Source organism: Anarrhichthys ocellatus, unplaced genomic scaffold, assembly GCF_004355925.1.
Source record: "Anarrhichthys ocellatus isolate YVR2014 unplaced genomic scaffold, GSC_Weel_1.0 scaffold47, whole genome shotgun sequence".
NCBI classification, from domain to species: Eukaryota; Metazoa; Chordata; class Actinopteri; order Perciformes; family Anarhichadidae; genus Anarrhichthys; species Anarrhichthys ocellatus.
Genome location: NW_022280077.1, coordinates 1,450,918 through 1,470,644, shown reverse-complemented (window position 1 = coordinate 1,470,644; position 19,727 = coordinate 1,450,918). Strand labels below are relative to the sequence as shown.

Here is a 19,727-nt window from a genome sequence, read left to right as displayed (position 1 = left end):
TTTGGCCAGCTTCCCAGATGGCATTTCCTCTTTGATTAAATCTGAATGCTGTCATCCGCAGGGGTTTTCTGATGAGGATGCGGAGGAAGACATTGATGCCCTGATGTCAGCTCACAGTAAGACTGCCAACCGACGCTTCAGCAACGCACTGTCAACGGTAACACCCGCAAAAAACCTAGTGCAAACATAACAATATCAAAAGCAGATTCTGGGAAGTGATGTGTGTTCACATACAGTACAAACATGTGCTCATACACTCACCAGCACCTGATGTGTGAGTCAGGCGTCTGCGTACTGTTGTTGACTGTGTAAACATGGTGTGAGCCTTTGGGGCAGCCTGTTTTTACAAACAATTTCCTCTGGCGTTGCACACTTAGAAAGCCTGCTGCATTTACATAAATTAACTTGTAGTACCATAATGTGAAGGATTACTGTTGCGTGAGTGAGAATACACACGTTTCAAGGTACTTTGATGTTGTGTATGTAGTTGTTTTTTTGGTATATTATTAGGTAGATTAACCTGGATATTACCTCATCTACCCCCTAGTGGTATCTAGCTATGCTGATAGTTTTACGTGCCCAAGTTTTTAGATATGTGTCTCTGTGTGTCAATGCTGTTGCATATTATCACATATCTCAAATCTTGATTTCCCATATTTACAATTGGGCCTTGAGCACAGTTGACTTGGTCACTTGGTTTATAAAGTACCAAGTGTGGCAGAAAATCCAGTTATTCAAATAGCCTAAATAATTGGTTTACTTCCTGACTCATGCCATTCTCATTGTTCAGTCTGTGTGTGTGTGTGTGTGTGTGTGTGTGTGTGTGTGTGTGTGTGTGTGTGAGTGTGAGTTCAATTTGAGAACTCCACAGGAAAACAGGCGAGACAGACGTCCTGCCTGTCTGTCATTTATCATTTCATCTCATAAATGACTAAGAGCCGTCACTGAGCTTCTGTTTTCAGTATGAATGGAAGAGGAAGGAGGTGATGAGGGACATTATGCAGATAGTTGAATCGAGCTGTAATATACTCAGCCTGCTGTTACATGATTCACCTCATGGAGGGCTTTGGATAGATAATGATATAACAACGGAGTATTTGTGCGATTTATTTAATATTGCACTTTCTATCACCGGTTAGATTGTGTTTTTCCAGCTTTAGAGAAACCTTTATTGTTATTCTATTTATTCAGTTTTACTGATGAATCAGAATGAGCAATACACGTACACCATATTAGCCAGTTTATTAAGTACCACTAGCTCCAACTGTCTGTAATTAATCCTACCTTTGCAAAGGTTATAATGTTCAGTTTTTGTTATAACTGTTGAAGAGAGGTGTTGATTCATCTGTATGGTTATTATGGAGGATGCAGTTTGTGGTGCTGTTGAGTTGTATTGCATTATACAGGTATTTCTATTATTTAGACTACTCTCATTTATATAAATGGGATGGACAAAATAATAATAGTAAATAATAGAAACATCTGTCAGTATAACAGCTGAGACTAATGGGAATGTTATTAGTTTTGTAGGTCTTTGGTCACAAAACAAGTAGTGGACAAATTTAATCCATCCAATAGTTGTCGAGACATTTCACTTAAAACCACATACATCAACCTGCAGGTCGAGCTGGATAAAAAGTAAATAGGATTCATCCTCTGGGGACCATTAATGTCTGTACAAAATGTAATGACAATTCATCAAACAGTTGACAAACAGTCTCTCTCATCACTTGGGCTACAACACTGTGACTAGAATTAATTAAAAGGTAATATAGACATAAACATCACAAAGGAACTACACATCTTCCTCATTCTGACTGTTGCCCTGTGTGTGTGTGTGTGTGTGTGTGTGTGTGTGTGTGTGTGTGTGTGTCCAGTGGTTCCAGATGAGTTGTAATCTCTGGTTTTATCTGATCATCACCATGGTAACCATGTGTTTCTGGCTGTGCTCCTGTAGACTGGGTTTCTGTATCTCCTCCTCAGGGGGGTGGGGGTATGTGCTTGGGGCCTGCATCTATGACTGGTACATCAAAGATCACAGACCTATCTCCTTCTCCACATTTTCTTCCTTCCTTCCTTCCTTCCTTCCTTCCTTCCCTCCTTCCTCTCTGTCTCATACATTAATCTGCTGCTAGTCTTCCACTCCTGGCTCAGAGAGAAGGTGGGGGTACCTCAATATCCCCGACTCAGATGCTGAGACTGTAAGTCTTCCCTTTCCATGTCTGTGCATGCATTTATATTCACTACTCTATGATAAAACAGTTAAATGCAGCAGAAAAGCATCAGATCACAAATCTCTAGCATTCATTAATGTATACTGAGTTTGTTAAATGTGATGGTAGCTACATCTCTTTCCATTAATTCTGCGCTCCCGACATTCAACTGTTGGTCATTAATCACACTGGCTCCAAGCAGGATATAAGTGAGGGAACACAGTGTGGCTCAATTCTGATGCTCTCCAGACAGCAATATTATTATCAGTGGATTATACCATTTAAATCCCGTCCAAAGCTACAACAGCCATGTGTGCCAGAAAAAAATTCCCTGCTGGGTTTGTAATGATTGGAGTCTTTTGTCCATGAAATAGGTTTTGCAGTTACACAACATGAGGAGGCAAAATGTGCTTTTCAATATCTCTAATTTGGCAATCTATGTCGGACAGTCAATCTGTCTGGATGGTACAGGTAATAATAAAACCACATGACTGGCAACTTCCACTCTTCCAACAAATAAGCAATTTTAAAGACATTATCTTAAACTTTTAAAAACTGTGACAGGTATTTGTCACCATTTTCTGACATTTCAAAGACCAAACAATCAAGAGGTTAATCAAGGAAATGATTGGCAGGTTGCTCGATAGGGAATGGTCAAAGTCACTCTCTCAGAGAAAAGGAAAAGAGAAAAACTTATAACACTGAGAGAAACTATAAAAAGCATAAATCCTACATGGAAATCTGTGCCACTTCTGTACTTCCACCTCATCCTTTCACTTGTTCATTTATAAAACAATGTGGTCAGGTTTTCCTCTCTGTTACACATTCTTTCATATGCATTCATCATCAGCCACTGAATCCTTTGAAGTCTACAATATACAACCGTGTGGGGCTGCAGTTGTGGCAATGTAAAATGTGATTCTGTTTCCATGAGTCTTACCCTCAACATCACCATGCTCTGCCACAGACTGAAGTTCATAAAGAGCTGCTACTGTTTCATTTCTACCTTGTGTCATCAGCGTTCTGTAATACTTTAGATGTCGTTGTTTTCTTTATCTTTCCCCCGTTTCTCTTTAATGCTTCGTACCTCATGTGTCGTGTTCTGTCCTCACCTCTCCAACACTCCTTGACCTTCTCCCCCTCCTACATCTCCACCTCTCGTGTCTTTGTTCTTTGCCTAACAGAGTAGTATAAACAGCATGATGAGCATGTACAGTGAGACTGGTGACTATGGCAACGCCCGGGTGAGTGGCGAGATCCTGCTGAACATCAGCTACAGCTACAAGACCGGTGCTCTCAACGTCCTGGTGAAAGAGTGTCACAACCTGGCCACGGGAGACGAGAAGAGGCAACGCACGGACACGTGAGAGTTCAACAACACCATTAGTCTTCTTGAAAAAATGTTTTCACTTTTATTTTCGGAGTAATGTGACTGGTCCGTGATGTGTTTAGCATACAAGTAATTCAGGGGCAGGTGATGTTTCACGTTGTTGGATTAAACAAGAACAAATAGTGTGCACCTCCTCCTGTGGAGCCCGACTGAGTCGCTGTGTCTTTCTTCATGGCAGATATGTGAAGACGTACCTGCTGCCAGATACGTCACGGCAGAGCAAGAGGAAGACGAGCATCAAGGCCAACACCATTAACCCTGTTTTCAATGAGAATCTGAGGGTCAGTGGCTGAAAAAAAATCAATATACTAGAAATGTGATATTAAGTTGCAAGGATTCCAAACTTTTATATCATTAAGCTCGTGTTTTTGCTGTGTTGTGCAGTACGTGATCAGCCACTCTCAGCTGGAGACTCGAACGCTGCAGGTCTCGGTATGGCACCACGACCGGTTTAGACAGAACAGCTTCCTGGGAGAGGTGGAGCTGACCTTTGACTCCTGGGAGTTTGATTCCCAAATAGAGGACTGGTACGCTCTGCTGCCCAAGGTAGAAAGCACAATCAGAGCGTTGTCACACATGTTGTTTTTTCCTTCTACGTTATAGAAACAGGCACAAAGACAAGTGGTTGAGAGGATTGTTAATGACGTGGACTATGTTTGTGTAGGCGGAGGGCAATATAGACTCCTCAATGCAGTATAAAGGAGAACTGACTGTCGTGTTGAAGTACATACCTGCAGAGAAAAACCTCACGCTGCCGCTGGACCAAGTACAAGGTACATTCATAAGTGCGATGGCCAATATATATTATATTATATATCATGTTTTAACTCAAATTGTGTTTTTTAGAAGAGTTTCCCCAAATCTCACTGTGACATATTTGGTTTTTGTGGGTTTGATCAATCTTTGGCTGCACAGCATGAGTTCATAATAATGAGTGACCGGTCCAGTGGAATGCTGCTTGGTAACAGGGTTGAATATATATTTTTTTTCCAACTTAGAGCTATATCTAAAATTAAGCACTTCCCTTACCCATCCAAACTATAAAATATGTTTCCGCACAATTTAATGTAAGAATTTATCATAATTTTATTCCCCGTCTCTAATTAGTGCTCCTGCGAGAGTGAGGCTGATATGTAAAAGAAATAGACCGTTTTGATTATGTGTCTGGGTTGAATTTCTATCTAACTTATTCATACATTTGTGGTTTGTTGAAACCTAAATATAGGTTACACTTTCTGTGTTAAACCCATGTGATGATTATATAAGTATACATGTCCTGAGTTTGTGCTTTGCCTATGTACATACAAAGTGCATGTGTGTGTCTGTGGGGCATACGTTTTCCTCGTCATTTAAAGCATTTTACTACAAACTTGTTTTGTTTCTCAAGGTAAATAATATGCAATACGTAAATAAACCGAAACCTTCGAAATGAAGATTGTTTGTGCTTTCTGTGTGTCTGCTTCCCTCCTCTCTCAGTGAAGAAGGGCTTCCTGAAAAGCAAGAAGACGAGCAGCTTCACTCTGCCTAAAGGGGGCATGGTGGAGCTGCTGGTCAAAGGAGCCAAAAATCTAACTGCAGTCAAGTCTGGAGGCACGTCAGATGCTTTTGTGAAAGGGTGAGACACTCTCTTCAGGGGGTTGGAAACTTTTGAATGGGAGCCTGGTGACCAGTTTTATAGAAGGGGGGCACATTTGTAAAATTAGTCAAATCTACTCACTTTTAAAGCCACGATTCTTGGCAAATAAGAGTAGTGTAAAGTAAAGTTGTATTCTTTTTCTCAGATATCTCCTCCCTGACAGCAACAAGTCAACCAAGCACAAGACGGTGGTGGAGCGACGCACTGTGAACCCGCAGTGGAACCACACCTTCACCTACTGCGGCCTGCAGCCAGGAGACCTCAACAACGTCTGCCTGGAGCTCACCGTGTGGGACAAAGAAGCCCTGAACAGCAATGTCTTCCTGGGAGGAGTCAGGCTCGGAGCTGGCACAGGTGTGTGAAAGCTTTACTGCACAAGATATTATAAGCTCAAAGTCTTGCACTGAATTTAGAATAATGTGATTAAAGCCTCTGAAACTTTGCACAGTTCTCCATTTGCTCAAAGACTTTACTGAAACTTTGAGGAGGCTGAGGCTTATCTGCATGAATAATCTGTGCTGTAATGTTTACTCCATAAAAATAAGCTTTTAATCAGATTTACCTATTGTAAGGAACCTAAATGAAGGACATGGTGCATACCAAACAAAAGTCCTGAGGCATAAGTGAAGTCTCACTTGAAAGACCGGTATTCTACCACTCGCTATTGATGTTTGCAGATTGAAAAACAAATTGTGTGAGCTGTGTCATTTGGGAGAAATGTAAAGTGAGGCCCATTTTCTTTTGTATTTTACACACTATGATGATTTTCGTGTGTCAATTTTCCATGAAGTAGCCTGACAAAACCCTGAAATATTCTGGCTTATCGATGATGAACAATTGGAATGGTTATTGAAATTGTGTGCGTTTTAAAGGAACCACATGTTCTGGATCTATGTATAGTAAGCCCACGTCGGTTGTTTGCATGGCACAACATGAAAACTTAATTTGTTAATGTATCGTTATAAAGTTAACTACAGATATCCCTTCATCTAATATCCAAAAGTGTTGAAAGTCATTTCCTCAGGGCTCGCTACTAGTTCAAACAAAGGAAAACAAATATTTATGTCTTTGTCTCTCTTCCCCTCAAGGCAAAAGCTATGGTAATGAGGTAGACTGGATGGACTCAAACGGGGAGGAACAGCAGCTGTGGCAACGCATGATTGAAAACCCAGAAGTCCCTCATGAGTGTACTCTGATGCTACGATCCAGCATGCGCAAGTGCAACACATAAACTGGACCAAATTACAGACAAGAGAGGATGAAAGAAGAATCAAAGAGAGAGAAAGATGTGACGTGAAGGCAGAAGGAGAGAGCTGGAGACGAAAGTGGAACGGTTGAGAAAAAAAAAAAAGTGTCCAGGACTCAAATGCTCATGAGGGAATAGAAACCGCCCGTCTTCCTAATTCTTTCCCCATGAGAGGCCCTGTGCAGCCAGTCAAGCCTTACATCCACATGTGTCGTCGTCCCCCCCACAGCCTCCCCCGCCGTCCAAAGCATCTAGTCTTTGACAAAGCACTACTGTTTACCATTGTATATGAAAAACATGTTCTATGTAACTTACCTAGTCGAATAAGCACACAGTGTGACTCCTGATGTGTCCGTCCTCGTCTCGGTGCTTCATGAACCAGAGTCATATCTGCATGTAGTTACAGCTGACGGAGATCTTTTGTAAGGCGTTAGACCCGGCTCTGCTCAACGATGTAGAGACTTAGACATTCCCTTTATAAGCAACTAGCTGCATCCTGGTTCGCATGATGATGCTGAGAGTCATTCCCTTATAAACAGAGGTGGAGAGTGACGAGTTCTGGTGCTACTGTCTTACTCAAGTAGTTGACTTAATTATTACCGAGGAAAACAACTTAGTTGAAATTACAATAGTAGCACTTTTGAAGAACTTCTCATCTCCGTTAATCTTCACTGCCCTCTCCAAAGTAGTGACCATGTTTTATTTATAAGCGTTCTTTTCGATCACTTTATGAGGGAAAATATTATTAATAATGGAGTATCCTCCTACAGGCTGCTCTGATATTGTACGTGAGGTGAAAGTATAAATACTGATTTTAGAATATACTAAAAAACAAGGACTGCAGCTAACTTTGTGGATGATTTGTGGATTTCAATCACTCAATTAGTCGTTTTGAAAAACGCCAGAAAATGTGTGAAAAGTGGCCATCAAATATGACGTCTTCAAATTTCAAAAGTTTGTCTTGTCCAACAGTTTCCAACCTAAAGACACTCAATTTACAATGAAATGAAACAGCACAAGATAACAAATCCTCACATTTGAGGAGCTGGAACAATCAAATGTGGAGCATTTTTAGCCACGCTAGCGACTTTATTGATGGTCAGTCAACAACGATTTGAGGGATTGTTATTATATTTTGTTCAGATATTTAAGGTTCCCAGTCAATGAATGCTAATGATTTTAGTGGACATGACTTTAGTGCCACCATGAGGTTGATATTAGTGGTTTTGAGTAAAATATCTCAACGACTTTAATAGATTGAAATCATGAAATTTTGTACAAGTGAATTGTAGGCTAATAACTGATGTGTCTTCCGAGTTTTTATCAGGTCAAAACTAATGACAATGTTTGTGTTTAGTGCTAATTGGCAAATACTAGCACGCTAACAGGCTCAACAAAGTTGGTTAACATGGTAAACATTATACCTGTTAAACATCATTGCATTGTTTTTGTGAGCATGTTAGCATGCTGATGTTAGCAATTAGCTCAAAGCTCCACTGTGCTTATGCTCTGCCTCACAGAGCTGCTAGCATGGCTGTAGCGGTGGACCCTTAGGCTCGTGGCTTGATAAATGACGACCAGTTAATTGAAAGCAAAATTTTTGGCAAATTATTTTCTGTTGACCAATAATCGACTCGCTTGACGGTGTTGAAAAATGTACTTGCAGGAACAAGGAGTGCTTACTTTCCACCTCTGGTTGTCAGAAAAAAGAATCTAGAAAGATTATACAATAATTAACTTCAATGTAAATTATCATAACACTGTATCAGTGTGATAATAGAAACTGCATGGCATTAGAGAAAACAGGTAGAAGAACAAAAGAAAGGTATGTAACGCACTGATAAATATATAATTTTACACTCAGAAGAGAAAGTGCAGGAACCCTGAGACAGAGGCCGTGTGTTATAGAGTGAGTCAGCACTGAGGCGAGCTGCCTTCATCTCAGGGGGAGCCTAATAATGACGCAGTGGCAGTCACCTTGTCCCTGTTGCCCGGGGCTCTGCCATCCACCCTCCAGCGATATATCACAAATTTCACAATAACCATTCAAAAGTTAAACCCCGAACAACCATTTCTCATGTGAAATGCCAATTTTGTTGCGTCGCTTGTCCTCTGCTCTGAAGTCCCTAAGCGCAACGGTTTCACACTGCACAATTATAGTAATAATACATGGTGTTTACTGTACAACATACTTTAGATGAGAGGCTCGTGCAATACCCGATTACTGAAGAAACTCTTGATTTACAGCATGTACTATCTCTGTTGTCTGGTTTGCAAGCATCAAACTCTGTATTCAAACCTATTTTGTCGCAAATCTGTCATTTTGAAATAAACCCATCTTTCCATAGACTGTTTGCTTTTCTGTTTGAGAATATATCCTATATCAAACTATTTGGATGAGTTATTAAGTGCTGTCTTTGTGTACAGCCAGAAAAATAAAAATAAAGTATTATTTTATCCAAAGAGCCACAAAAGTATAAATTTAGTTGTTGTGGTGTAGGACATAAAATATATTTAAACAACTCTCTGAGAAAAAAACATCCAATAAAAAAGTAGAATTTTTATCAAATCCCTCCAAATGTGAAGCAACACCACACCCAGGCCTGAATGAGGAAATTGATTTCAGACACTTTTGTTTTATTTCAATAACTGTGTCTACTTTTATATTCTGCAAATGTTTTTTTGGTATTGGGGGTTTGGACAAGTGCTTTCTGAATGACACTCATTATCTTCGACCTGTCGTTCCAATTATCCAATCAGGAGAAACCTGTAAATGAATGCATAACAAGGTCAGATTTCAAGGCTTTTTTTTGCTGAAGAGCAGCAGTGCTTATTGAGAAAATCCCAAAATGTCCACTATCTTTTTGGTGTTGCAATGGAAAATATCTGCCAGTGAAACAAGTTTGAAAAGTCTGGAAAAAATGTACAAAAACAACCAGGGTTTCCAGTGAGTCTGTACAGTTACTATATTGGCTATTTGATCTGGAAAACTTGCTTTCAGTCTGAACACACCTTTAGAGGTGCTTGTAGGCTGATTTTGTTACCTTTGAATAGAGCCAGGTCAGCCTTTATGCTAAGCTAGCTGCTGGCTATAGCGTTATATTTACCCTTCAGACATGAGAATCTAACTTTTGGCAAAAAAAAACAATAAGAGTATTTCTCAAAATGTTGAACGATTGCTTTAAAAACCAACAATGAGGCATGATTCTAGAAAATAGTTGTTTGGACAAGAACAAGATTTAAAGGAGGGGTGTGTAGGATTTCGTGGTATCTAGCAGTGAGATTGCAGATTGCAAACACCTGATTTTCCTTTCACCCTTCTTCAATTTCTCTTTTAACTTGTCCTCAGAGGACCATGCATGTCTCTTGCACTCACAGTGACACACTGAAGATCACATCCTTAAAGATAGACATATTTATTCAGAGCATCACTGTCCTGTATACATAAAACACACACATTATTCCAAAGAGTGTATATCATTATTAAAAGATGTGAGGTATAAATATTAGACACGGGAAGAGTAAACACGCCTGTTCATGAAGTAAAAAGACTTTTTGTACAAAATAGTAAAACATATTCTGCTTTGAAAATATTAATCATAATAAAACATAAAGATATAGAAGACACAGGAATCAATATGATTGCAATGTACTGTGTGACCCATTCCATTTAGTGACCTCTTTCAGTAATGCTTCAGATCAACACACACACACAACACACACACACAAACACACACTCAAACCTTCTGGAAACAGGAGGATGAGTTTGGGTAGGCATGTGTGACATGAGCAGATAAAACAAGGAGATCTGTCTGCTGTGACTGAGGAGGAGAAGGATCAAAGATGGCTGACAGTCCGTGTTTTATGATTGGCAGTTCTGGCCCGCTTCCTGCTGTAGCACCATCTCGTCCTTGCGGAGGGGGAAGGTGTCGATGGTGGTGAATAATTCAGCTGCTGTAATCGGGAACGGGTAGCGTTGCTTGTCCATGCCCTGCTTGTCTACCAGCACCATTTGGAAAGACCTTTGAGGAATCTGAAGCAGTAACCTAGGAAACGCACATCAGTTCAGTGAGCAGCAGTGGTGGAACGTAACTAAGTACATTTACTCAAGTAAATACTTCTACTCCACTACATCGCAGAGGTAAATATACTCCTCGTCTGACAGCTTAATGCCTTGCAGATTACACATTTTCCTCCACTTACTGTCCAGTGAAAACCACATATCTCCAGATGTGTTGGTGTTGAATGTTTGAGATAAACTGAAGGATGCAGTGTCCCTTTATGTGTTGAGGAAATCGTCCTACTTGTTAGGCTGAATAAACTATTCTTAAAAAGCCTCTTGGATCAGCTGGAAAACGCATAGCCACAAATGTGGTTCTCACAGGACAGCGATGCTACAAACATATGATGATCTTATAGAATAGAATATAATAATATTGCTGCAAATTAAACTCCCATCAGCATATAAATGAGTTAACATTAGCTCAACCTTTAACTGCATTAAAATGCAACGTACACATTAATGCAGCAGTATTATTAAGCCAAAAACATTTCATATATAAAACACTGACAGGGACCATTTTACTGGACAGTGAGTACTTTTATTTTATATGCTGCATTTTGCTGATAATGTGTGTGTGTGTGTGTGTGTGTGTGTGTGTGTGTGTTTACCTGAACTGCAGGGCCAGTGCTGGAGGGAGCAGCCTGTGTCGAATTCGGCCAATCTGTGCTGGGTAAGTCCCAACCAGCTCAATTACTGTGACGTGCCTCAGGTCCAGTCCACACTGAGCGTGCTGAGATGAAGATACAGAGAAAAACCGATACGTTTTTGCATTTTTATAGCTTTGTTATTGATTTCTATGCAGGCAAAAGAAGGATATGAACACAGAGGATATACATATAACTGCAGAACTGAAGTTATCATCAATAACACCAGGGCTGCAACTAACGAATATTTTCATGATTAATTTAAGTGCACTCAGAACTGAGGTTTTTTTTGTTTACTCTTTGTTCGGCCTTCACTGTGCAGAAAAATGTATGTGCAGAGTTTGAACCTAGAATGCTGTTTTCACATTCATCTGCCGAAAAAGGGGAGTTTAAACGGCAGTTAGATGCTTGGAAATGAACATTATTTGCATATTCACAGATTCTGGATTGTATAATAAGGTAAAAGGAGTGCATACAATCTGAAGAACTTCTAAACAGGTAATTGAACAAATGAAAATGATTAGGAAAAGTTCTTGTTTTGTCCAAAACCCAAAGATATAAAACAGAGAAAGGCAGCAAATCCTCACTTCTTGATCAACATATCAATGAATCAGCTAATCAATTCTGCTCTGAATAGCACAAACACCTCCCAACCAGACAGATTCCAGGACTGATCACTCAGGTTGTTCACAAACTTTTAACGCGGCCTTGTCTTTCAGCTGATATCCCGTCACTTTGAAAGGTCAGGCATCTGTCAACGGAGCTAACGGTTTCCGACGAGCCGTGGGAACATCCAGCCCCAGAATGAACCTTATCAAAGCCAGTGTCAGTATCATTTAATCATTGCCTCGACATTTTCTGGACCCCCCCCCCCCCCCACACACACACACACACACACACACACACACACACACACACACACCCCACCCCGTCCTCCCTTCCTATCTATTCGTCTCTCTGCTTTGTCCCACTTACGCAGCAAAGCGAGGAGGAAAATCAAACACACTGTGGTTCTCTTACCGAGCAGCAATATACACACAAATCACTGCAGCTTTGACTTCCATCTCCTCTTCCCTCCATCTCGGTTACCCCACATACAACTCGTGTTCTCGCTGTGAGTTGTGCCTCACCTGTAAGTATGTCATCTGGTAGCGGTAATTATGATTGGCAGCAGTCGGAGCCGAGATAATGAGGAGCCGTCGTTTCTCATAGAACTGGTCCAGCAGTGCGGCAGCTGTACGCACTCCCACGTTAATGTTCATGGCTGTGATGGCATTGAATGTACAATTAAGTGATATGAGAAGATGTGACGCACGGGACAAGAATACAAGATTTAATACAACACAGCGAGATGCTACACGATTTGATTCTTTCGGTCTGTTGAGCACATGTCATCATCGAAAGTAAAGCTGCAACATTGAGAATAAATGTTGTGTTGACTGACACTAGACAGCCCACATTAAAAATAAATGAGATTCATTCAGAGCTCGCAGAATGAGACATGGAAACTGTTGCCAGAATTGACTCACAACAAGTATCTCAATCAACATAATATGTAGGCCAATTTTTGATTCTCTCTGTCAAACTGGGTTGCTTTTTTTGTCTACTCAGAGCCTAACTATTATGTTCTGTTGGTGAATGCTAGTCCTAAAATGATATCCCAATCTTGCAACACTGTATGGACAATGTCCTGCGAGTGATGCAAAGAAGAAATAAAAATGTAAAATTATGAACAGATGTGGTTTAATCTCAAACAGAGCCGTAAAAATAAATTCTGATTAAAAATGTTTTGGATCTTTCTGAATTAATCCCGATGCTGCATTACTGGGAGTAATCCCTGAAGACTGTAGGCATGAACACGATTTGTCAAATGTTCTTTTGTTCACAGCAAGGATGCAGCTCCCACGAGGGAATGGTGTCAGCAGCTTGAAGTAAATGTATGAATGCGTGGAAATCAGACTAAAACTACAAACAAAAACTTTAGAAATGTCTTAGGTCCATAAAACAAAGTGAAACTGAAAACATAATGTTAGTGTTGAATCATATTGCAACAATTCATTATTTCTTAACTGATTCTCTTATTGTGTCTTTTTTGTTTTGTTCATTTTTAAAAACTGCCATATAATAAATAATAAGTAAATAAAAGATTGTTGTGTGTGTGTGTCTGCAAGAAGCACGTACCTGCACAGTTGGTATCTGTGCCAGACCAGGTGAGTCCGTACTGACACACTCTGGCAGCGCTGCCCCGAAGCTCGTAGCCACCGGTGCAAGTGAACACACAAGTTGTACCGTAGTTGTCTCCGTCACTGTCACACTTCATATAACCGTTGTCTGCGGGAAACAGTGAGCTGCAGCGGCGCACTGCACAGAAAGAGAGGCGCTTTAGACACAAAATATCAGCAGACCTGACATTTAAATAAAAAAGGACAGGGGAAGTTTGTCTTTCTTAGTGTGTACATGTCTACATATTCCAAGAAATGTAGGTATTTTTGGTTGGAAGAATTGAATTAGTTTTTAGCCATGCTAAAACAGATTTCAGTTAGGCTCAAAAGAAGTGAGTCCTCTGAAAAAAGTAATTGGTTTTGATTATTCGGGAAATTATAGGAATTTCCAAAACTCATTTAGCTCTTTTCATTCTCCATATATGATGAATTGTACTATTGCCTGCAAACAATTATTACATTTTTGCATAGACTCGACCTGCTGTGCACTGACAAGAAGACATGAATTTGATATAATTAGAAGCATTACAGCCTCTATTTTTCCCATTTTTAGTACCAAGTTACAGAGGACTTCCTGGCAGGCTTCCTGATAATAACCCTATAAAATACAGTGTTACCGCAAATCCTCCTCTACAAAATCATCAAAAAGCTTTTATTAGCTCACCTCGCACTCTGACAGTGAAGCGACAGGATCCTTTGTTCCCTGCACGGTCAGACACAGTGTAGGACATCTTATGGAGCCCCTCTGGGAAGTCTGATTTTGAAGGTTTCCCTTTCAGGATAACACTGCAAAAGACAGGCTTTGTTTTAATCTTTCACTGTGATCTCCATGTTCAGAGTGGGATAGTAACCAACAGGAATACAACAGACTGGGTGCATTAAAGCAAAAAGCTTAAAAGGGTGGTGGAGATGAGACTGACTCTGTGAGAATGCCATCTGCAGTGTCTACACCCTCCGGTGTGTCCCAGGTCACCCTCGCTGTCAGTTTTCCTGGTTCTGCCCACTTATCCTTCAGATTAGGACACTTCATCTTTGGAGAATCCATATCTACAGAGAGAGAGAGAAAGAATTCTTGAACAAACAGAGAACAAAATATCGCATTTAAATGTGTATTTTACTACGCAGGCCCCAAATGAAGAATAGGAAATGTGAACTCTATTGGCCAGAGCAGGAAGAGTAGCAGTTGACTGTTATTTCTTTCCTATCTTGCACTACAGTTTACAATGATTATGGTGGCAAATAAGGTAACCTTATGTGTTGGTTGAAAAAGCGGCTAGCGGCTGACTTGTTTCCAGCTGACTAATTATAAAAATGGTGGCAATTACGTGATATAATGCTAAAAGACTGAGCTAAAGCTAATAAGTCCCAGACAAAAGGTCCCCATCCTCCCCAGTCGGTTATCCACGTAGAAGACATCAAGAGAAACAGATTAATCTGTGTACTGCAGTGTAGAGCTGTTACACCTGGTATTATAACCATGATACAGAAAAATCTGTCATTCATTTTGTTCCAACATTACCATGTTTGTCTGCTTAGCTTATATATTTTAGCTTAATTCATTTTTAACAGTAGTAGAGATGAGACTTTAAGGGTGAGGAATAACATGTGAGTTTGTCAAACATAATGTATCCAGTGCAATGTTGTTGTTAGTCTTGTAACCTGTCACTACCTTTGCCTTGGAAGTAATGCTGGTTTGCTACTGTGGGCCAATGAGCCGGCCATGCTAACTATTGCAGCTTACATTAGAACCGATAAACACAACCATGCACATCGTTTCAACACGCAAAGAAATCCAAAGCTTGAGAGGCCTGCTGTTCCTTGAGCTATTATTAGACAGGTTGAGCCTTTTACAAACATTTATTATGAACAAGAAAATGACCACCTCGTCTTCGCTGCTAAAACAAAAACAGCAGCTCCCAACACGCTGCATTCCTGTAGCACCATTTTTCAACAAAACACTGGTACTTTTCATTCTCCACAACCATCAAATGTCTTATGATTAGAGACCGCTTTCTGCGAAAGGTTTTGAAGTATTAGAAGTGATCTGGCCAAAGATTTAAGTCAAAACAAGGGAAGTGAATCATTACTCTTAAGAGACTTGATATCGCTTCACAAACAACATTGGTATGGTTGTGATGGCTGTAGTTCAGTGTGATTGTCCACTGTTACCAAGGTCACAAGACCATTCAGCCATTATATACAGTCACCTACAGTAGGTGCCGGCCTTAAAGCCCAGCTTTCCATGAGAAACAGAGTCATTTTCAGGCTCAGACTGCAGCTGCAAAAGCATGAAAAATATTTATCATTTTCTGGTGATGAGAGACAAACCATATGTTTTTTTGTGTGTCTGAGTACATGTACATGTCTTGATGTTTGGTTTTTTTTCCCCCAAACATCAATCATATAACCTTATATTATGAGGAATACACTGTAGACTGCAGCTCACATTATGCCTTAAGCAAATAATTACCTGTTACATATGTTTTTGCGGCTCAGTGGTCTGCAGGCTCCAGTTCTCTGTGGGAGATGAAATAATGCACAAATTCACAACACACACAGTCTTACCGACACAAGTGGGGAGTCCAGCACTCCACGCCTTGCTGTACTGGCACGTTGCCGTCTTGTGTCCCTTCAGACTGAATCCAGGCGAGCAGAAGAACTCACAGCGAGAGTTGAAGTAGGAGCCGTCCGAACACTTGTAGCCGCCGTTATCCGGCATGTTCAGCTTGGGACAGCGGATCTCTGTCAGAGAAAGAGCTCCGTGTTAAAGGGCTTTGGGGTAAGGCATGGTTTGCTCAGTTCAATTTGGTTCAGGTAAATGCAACACATTCAGGCTGATGCATCTATTTAATAATACAGTAAACTGGCCCATCTTGGTCTTTTATTACAACTCATCAACTATCACCATTGGTCTTCTTTGATTAAATCTTTTAATTAGAAAAAAAACACACTCCCCTAATGAAGACAGTCAGATGTGGTTCAAGGCTGCAGAAAGAATTAGCAAGTGGACTGCTATCTCCACAACCAAGAATGAACTTTGCTAAACAATTTAAGAATCACTATCAGGAATCCCAAAACCTAGTATGTAAGGTTAGGTACATGCATGAGTGTATATATGCATGTGTATGTCCATTTTTTTACCTCGGCAGGCGTAGTTAGAGGACCAGTGCTTGCTGGCCATACACACCACCTCTGAGCTCTGGGACTCGTATCCCTGCTTGCAGCGGATTTTGCAACGCGTCCCCATCACGTTCCTGTAGTGCTCTCCTCTGGGTGTACGACAGCTCACGTCCCCATGTTTCACCTTAATGGGCGCACACCACGGGGTCCCTAAAAACAGAGGGAAGACGGCTGCAATGACCTTTCCTTCACAGCATCATGGCAATTATTTTTTTGTTGTTTATGGTAAATCCTTGGAGTGAGAGATTATCAGTGTTCGATAATAAGCACTTACCTGAAGACTGTAAAAGCCAAGAAAGACTTCCTTTATTAGTGTGAAAATGTGAAAAAAACCCTCCCATCATTTGAGTTCAGACTGATACGGAGGATTTCTTTTTACCTTATCTGTAACTTCCCGTAATCCAACAGTGTCTCGTGAGGCAGAGAAGATAGTCTCACTTGAGGGAAAGACATAATATGATGATGTGAAGAAAGCACTTAGGTTTAAAAGTTTGTGTGAGATAGAGTGAGAAACCTTCCAGATAGATAGTTGTGTTGAGAGTTTAGCTCAGTTTTGACACTTATCACACTACAGATATCAGCTGTTTGTTGTGCTATCCCTGGATTTAGTCCGTCAAAAACATGACATTTATTACGCTGACCGCAGATTTATCAGTTTTACTCCAGAACAATAACGTCCTAATTGGAATAGTTAATTTAGGAGTTCGATACAAATGTGGTGTCTGTATGGTAAATATGAAGACCCGTCCTTTAATACTTATGAGAACAATCGAATTTGCCTTCAACTTTGCTCGTCTCATGGTGGACACCTCTACAACGCTTATGTAAAAGAATCCTTGTTATATGCCAAGTATGGGGCTACAAAGTTCTTATTTCAATACAGTGAAATCAAAATCTGCAATTTATTTCCTTCTGGCTAAGGACAAGCCCTCACATCAACACACATGTATGCACACACTTGGAGAGAGAACACACTAGTTTAGGCTAATTTCCAGTTGGAATAAAAATGAGTATTCATTACACAGCGAGCCTCCCTGGCTGCCTCTCTCTCTCTCTCTCTGTATGTGTGTGTGTGTGTGTTGGCAAAGTTTCCACAACCCTTGAGTTAGAGAAAGTAATACTACATTTGAGCTTTTACACAGTTTGGTTTGGCCTGGACAACAATGTCCGTGTCTAACTGACCCCGAATCTAAAGCTGGAAGCTACTTTGACGTAACTGAGTCAGTTCATAAAAAAGGCTGGACTAACTGTTGAGTTATGTCTCTTTAAAGACACAGTGAAATAACAAAAATACTTATTTCTAATTCTAACGATGTGTCCTTGTGTTAATTGTTCAGTTATATTTTTTATACTCCAGATAAAAAAGTAGGCTATTGTGTAAAAATACCTTAATTTTGTCTCCCCGTAAAGCGCTAAAATATTATTGATGACACATCTTGAACTCTGTGATTTGGGGCAACTACCTACACACTGTAGCAGCTAGCAGAGCAGTATCATAGGTCAAGGGGGGGTGTTTGGACCTCAGGCGGCAAAAACTGTTTATGGTTTTGCTCTTACTTATTTATTTGTTTTTTGCTCTTCTGTTTCTGATCTTACAACCCTGCAGAGGATGCAAGCTAACAGTCCTCTCGCTTCCTATTGTGCTGTATTTGCTATGCCAATCAAATCTGAAGGATTCTATCTAAATCCCTCTGGCGCTAAACCCCAGCAATATAGTCTGTATCGCTCTGAAATATCTAGATATTAGATAATGACGCTAACTGCCGTTTCACTGGACTTTATTCATAACAATTCAGGAAACCATATTTACTCTGATCTCAAAATAAGCAGTCCCTAAATTGAAATGTGAGTCACATTTCAGAATGAATGTGTATTGGCCGTGTCCAACTGAGCATGTAGTCACCTTTATATCTACGAGAATGCCAGTCCTCATCGTCTCCATATGCGTACTGTCCTGACCCTGGGGATGGAAGAAAAGAAGAAAAAAGCAACTAATACAATGACAAGAGCTGCATCCAAGATGTTAAGCAATGTTTGAAAGCATTGTCCTGGGCTGACTTTGTTGCCTCTTTTTTTCATTGCAAACAGCACAAGAACAGGCTTAAAAATATTGCTTAACTTTTCATCTGAACCAGACTCTAGGGGGGATCTGGATCTTTTGGACAAACCACATGCACACGGAATAAATCACAAAAGATCCTCTTTTTTCCAGCTGGTTTGGAAAAATGAATTTGTTTAACACACATTCATTCTTCTCAATCCAGTATTGTTTTTTTGCTTCTTCTTCTTTTACTGTGGCTGTTGTATTTGTTAAAAATGGAGGGAGTGAAACTATTTTGAAAAGTTTTGTTTCAAAACAGTTCCCATAGATCACACTTACCATTTTAAGTAAACTTCAACCGTGAGCAGATCACTCAGACAGAGAAAATACATTGCAACCATAAAATAGCAGCATTCAAGGAGAACTGAAATATTTGTCAGTGGTGGCTGCAGAGCTGGAGGACACACTTGAGTGATAGGCCTAAAAGACAAATGTGAGGGGAATTGTGATGAGCAAACAGGATTATTTGAGGAAAGAGGATGAAGGGATGGGGTCAGGAAGCAGTAAAAAGGGAGAGGAAAGAGGAAATGTGTGAGGAAGGGGTTAAAGTAGGGGGAAGGGTGTTCAACCTTGGCCCCGGGATGTTATGAACCCCAGTGTGAATGTGTCCTCTGTTCAGGATCTTCAAGAGAGGAGTGTTCAAGCCTCCTTTAGCCGCATGTTGGGGATTGAACCTGATACTGAGAGCACATCTCACATCCCCTTCCCACCATTCCTCATCATGGCTTTTCTGTCACTTTAATAAAAGCTGTCTGGACCAAAATCCCGCAAGTCATCTAATACAAACACACACGCACACACAGGTTTTGTGGTTTTAGCAGTCGGCTCACACAGCATGGATTGTACGGAGCAAACCCACATACTGAGTGAATCACATTTAGCTGTCTAATGGGAAAACTGCAACGTCTGCTTCTTAATGGAGGGAGAAAGGGAGGCAGAGAAATGAATGGAAAACGAATTACAGGTGAGTGTGAGTGTGTGTGTTTGTGTGTGTGTGTGTGTGTGTGTGTGTGTGTGTGTGTGTGTGTGTGT

General features: G+C 40.5%; 2 protein-coding genes across 4 annotated transcripts in view; one reads left to right on the top strand and one right to left on the bottom strand.

Annotated features, from left to right (window-relative positions):
• Nucleotides 1-8,834, top strand: part of sytl5 (synaptotagmin-like 5) — a 34,716-nt gene extending 25,882 nt beyond the window's left edge. For 2 of the 3 annotated variants that reach the window (XM_031869496.1, XM_031869495.1), the window contains exons 10-18: nt 62-157; nt 2,136-2,201; nt 3,398-3,576; nt 3,782-3,884; nt 3,988-4,149; nt 4,268-4,376; nt 5,080-5,218; nt 5,385-5,593; nt 6,328-8,834. In XM_031869496.1, coding sequence (XP_031725356.1) covers nt 62-157; nt 2,136-2,201; nt 3,398-3,576; nt 3,782-3,884; nt 3,988-4,149; nt 4,268-4,376; nt 5,080-5,218; nt 5,385-5,593; nt 6,328-6,470 — 1,206 coding nt within the window. In that variant the 3' untranslated portion in view covers nt 6,471-8,834. The remainder of the gene's footprint in view (nt 1-61; nt 158-2,135; nt 2,202-3,397; nt 3,577-3,781; nt 3,885-3,987; nt 4,150-4,267; nt 4,377-5,079; nt 5,219-5,384; nt 5,594-6,327) is intronic. The other variant, XM_031869497.1, reaches the window with a different exon arrangement.
• A 1,051-nt stretch (nt 8,835-9,885) lies between these two features.
• srpx (sushi-repeat containing protein X-linked) overlaps nt 9,886-19,727 on the bottom strand; it is a 14,611-nt gene continuing 4,769 nt past the window's right edge. Inside the window, exons 2-10 of the mRNA XM_031869525.1 lie at nt 18,498-18,554; nt 16,556-16,744; nt 15,980-16,156; nt 14,335-14,461; nt 14,079-14,200; nt 13,374-13,553; nt 12,323-12,456; nt 11,157-11,278; nt 9,886-10,531 (exon numbers count right to left, since the gene is read on the bottom strand). Coding sequence (XP_031725385.1) covers nt 10,348-10,531; nt 11,157-11,278; nt 12,323-12,456; nt 13,374-13,553; nt 14,079-14,200; nt 14,335-14,461; nt 15,980-16,156; nt 16,556-16,744; nt 18,498-18,554 — 1,292 coding nt within the window. The 3' untranslated portion in view covers nt 9,886-10,347. The remainder of the gene's footprint in view (nt 10,532-11,156; nt 11,279-12,322; nt 12,457-13,373; nt 13,554-14,078; nt 14,201-14,334; nt 14,462-15,979; nt 16,157-16,555; nt 16,745-18,497; nt 18,555-19,727) is intronic.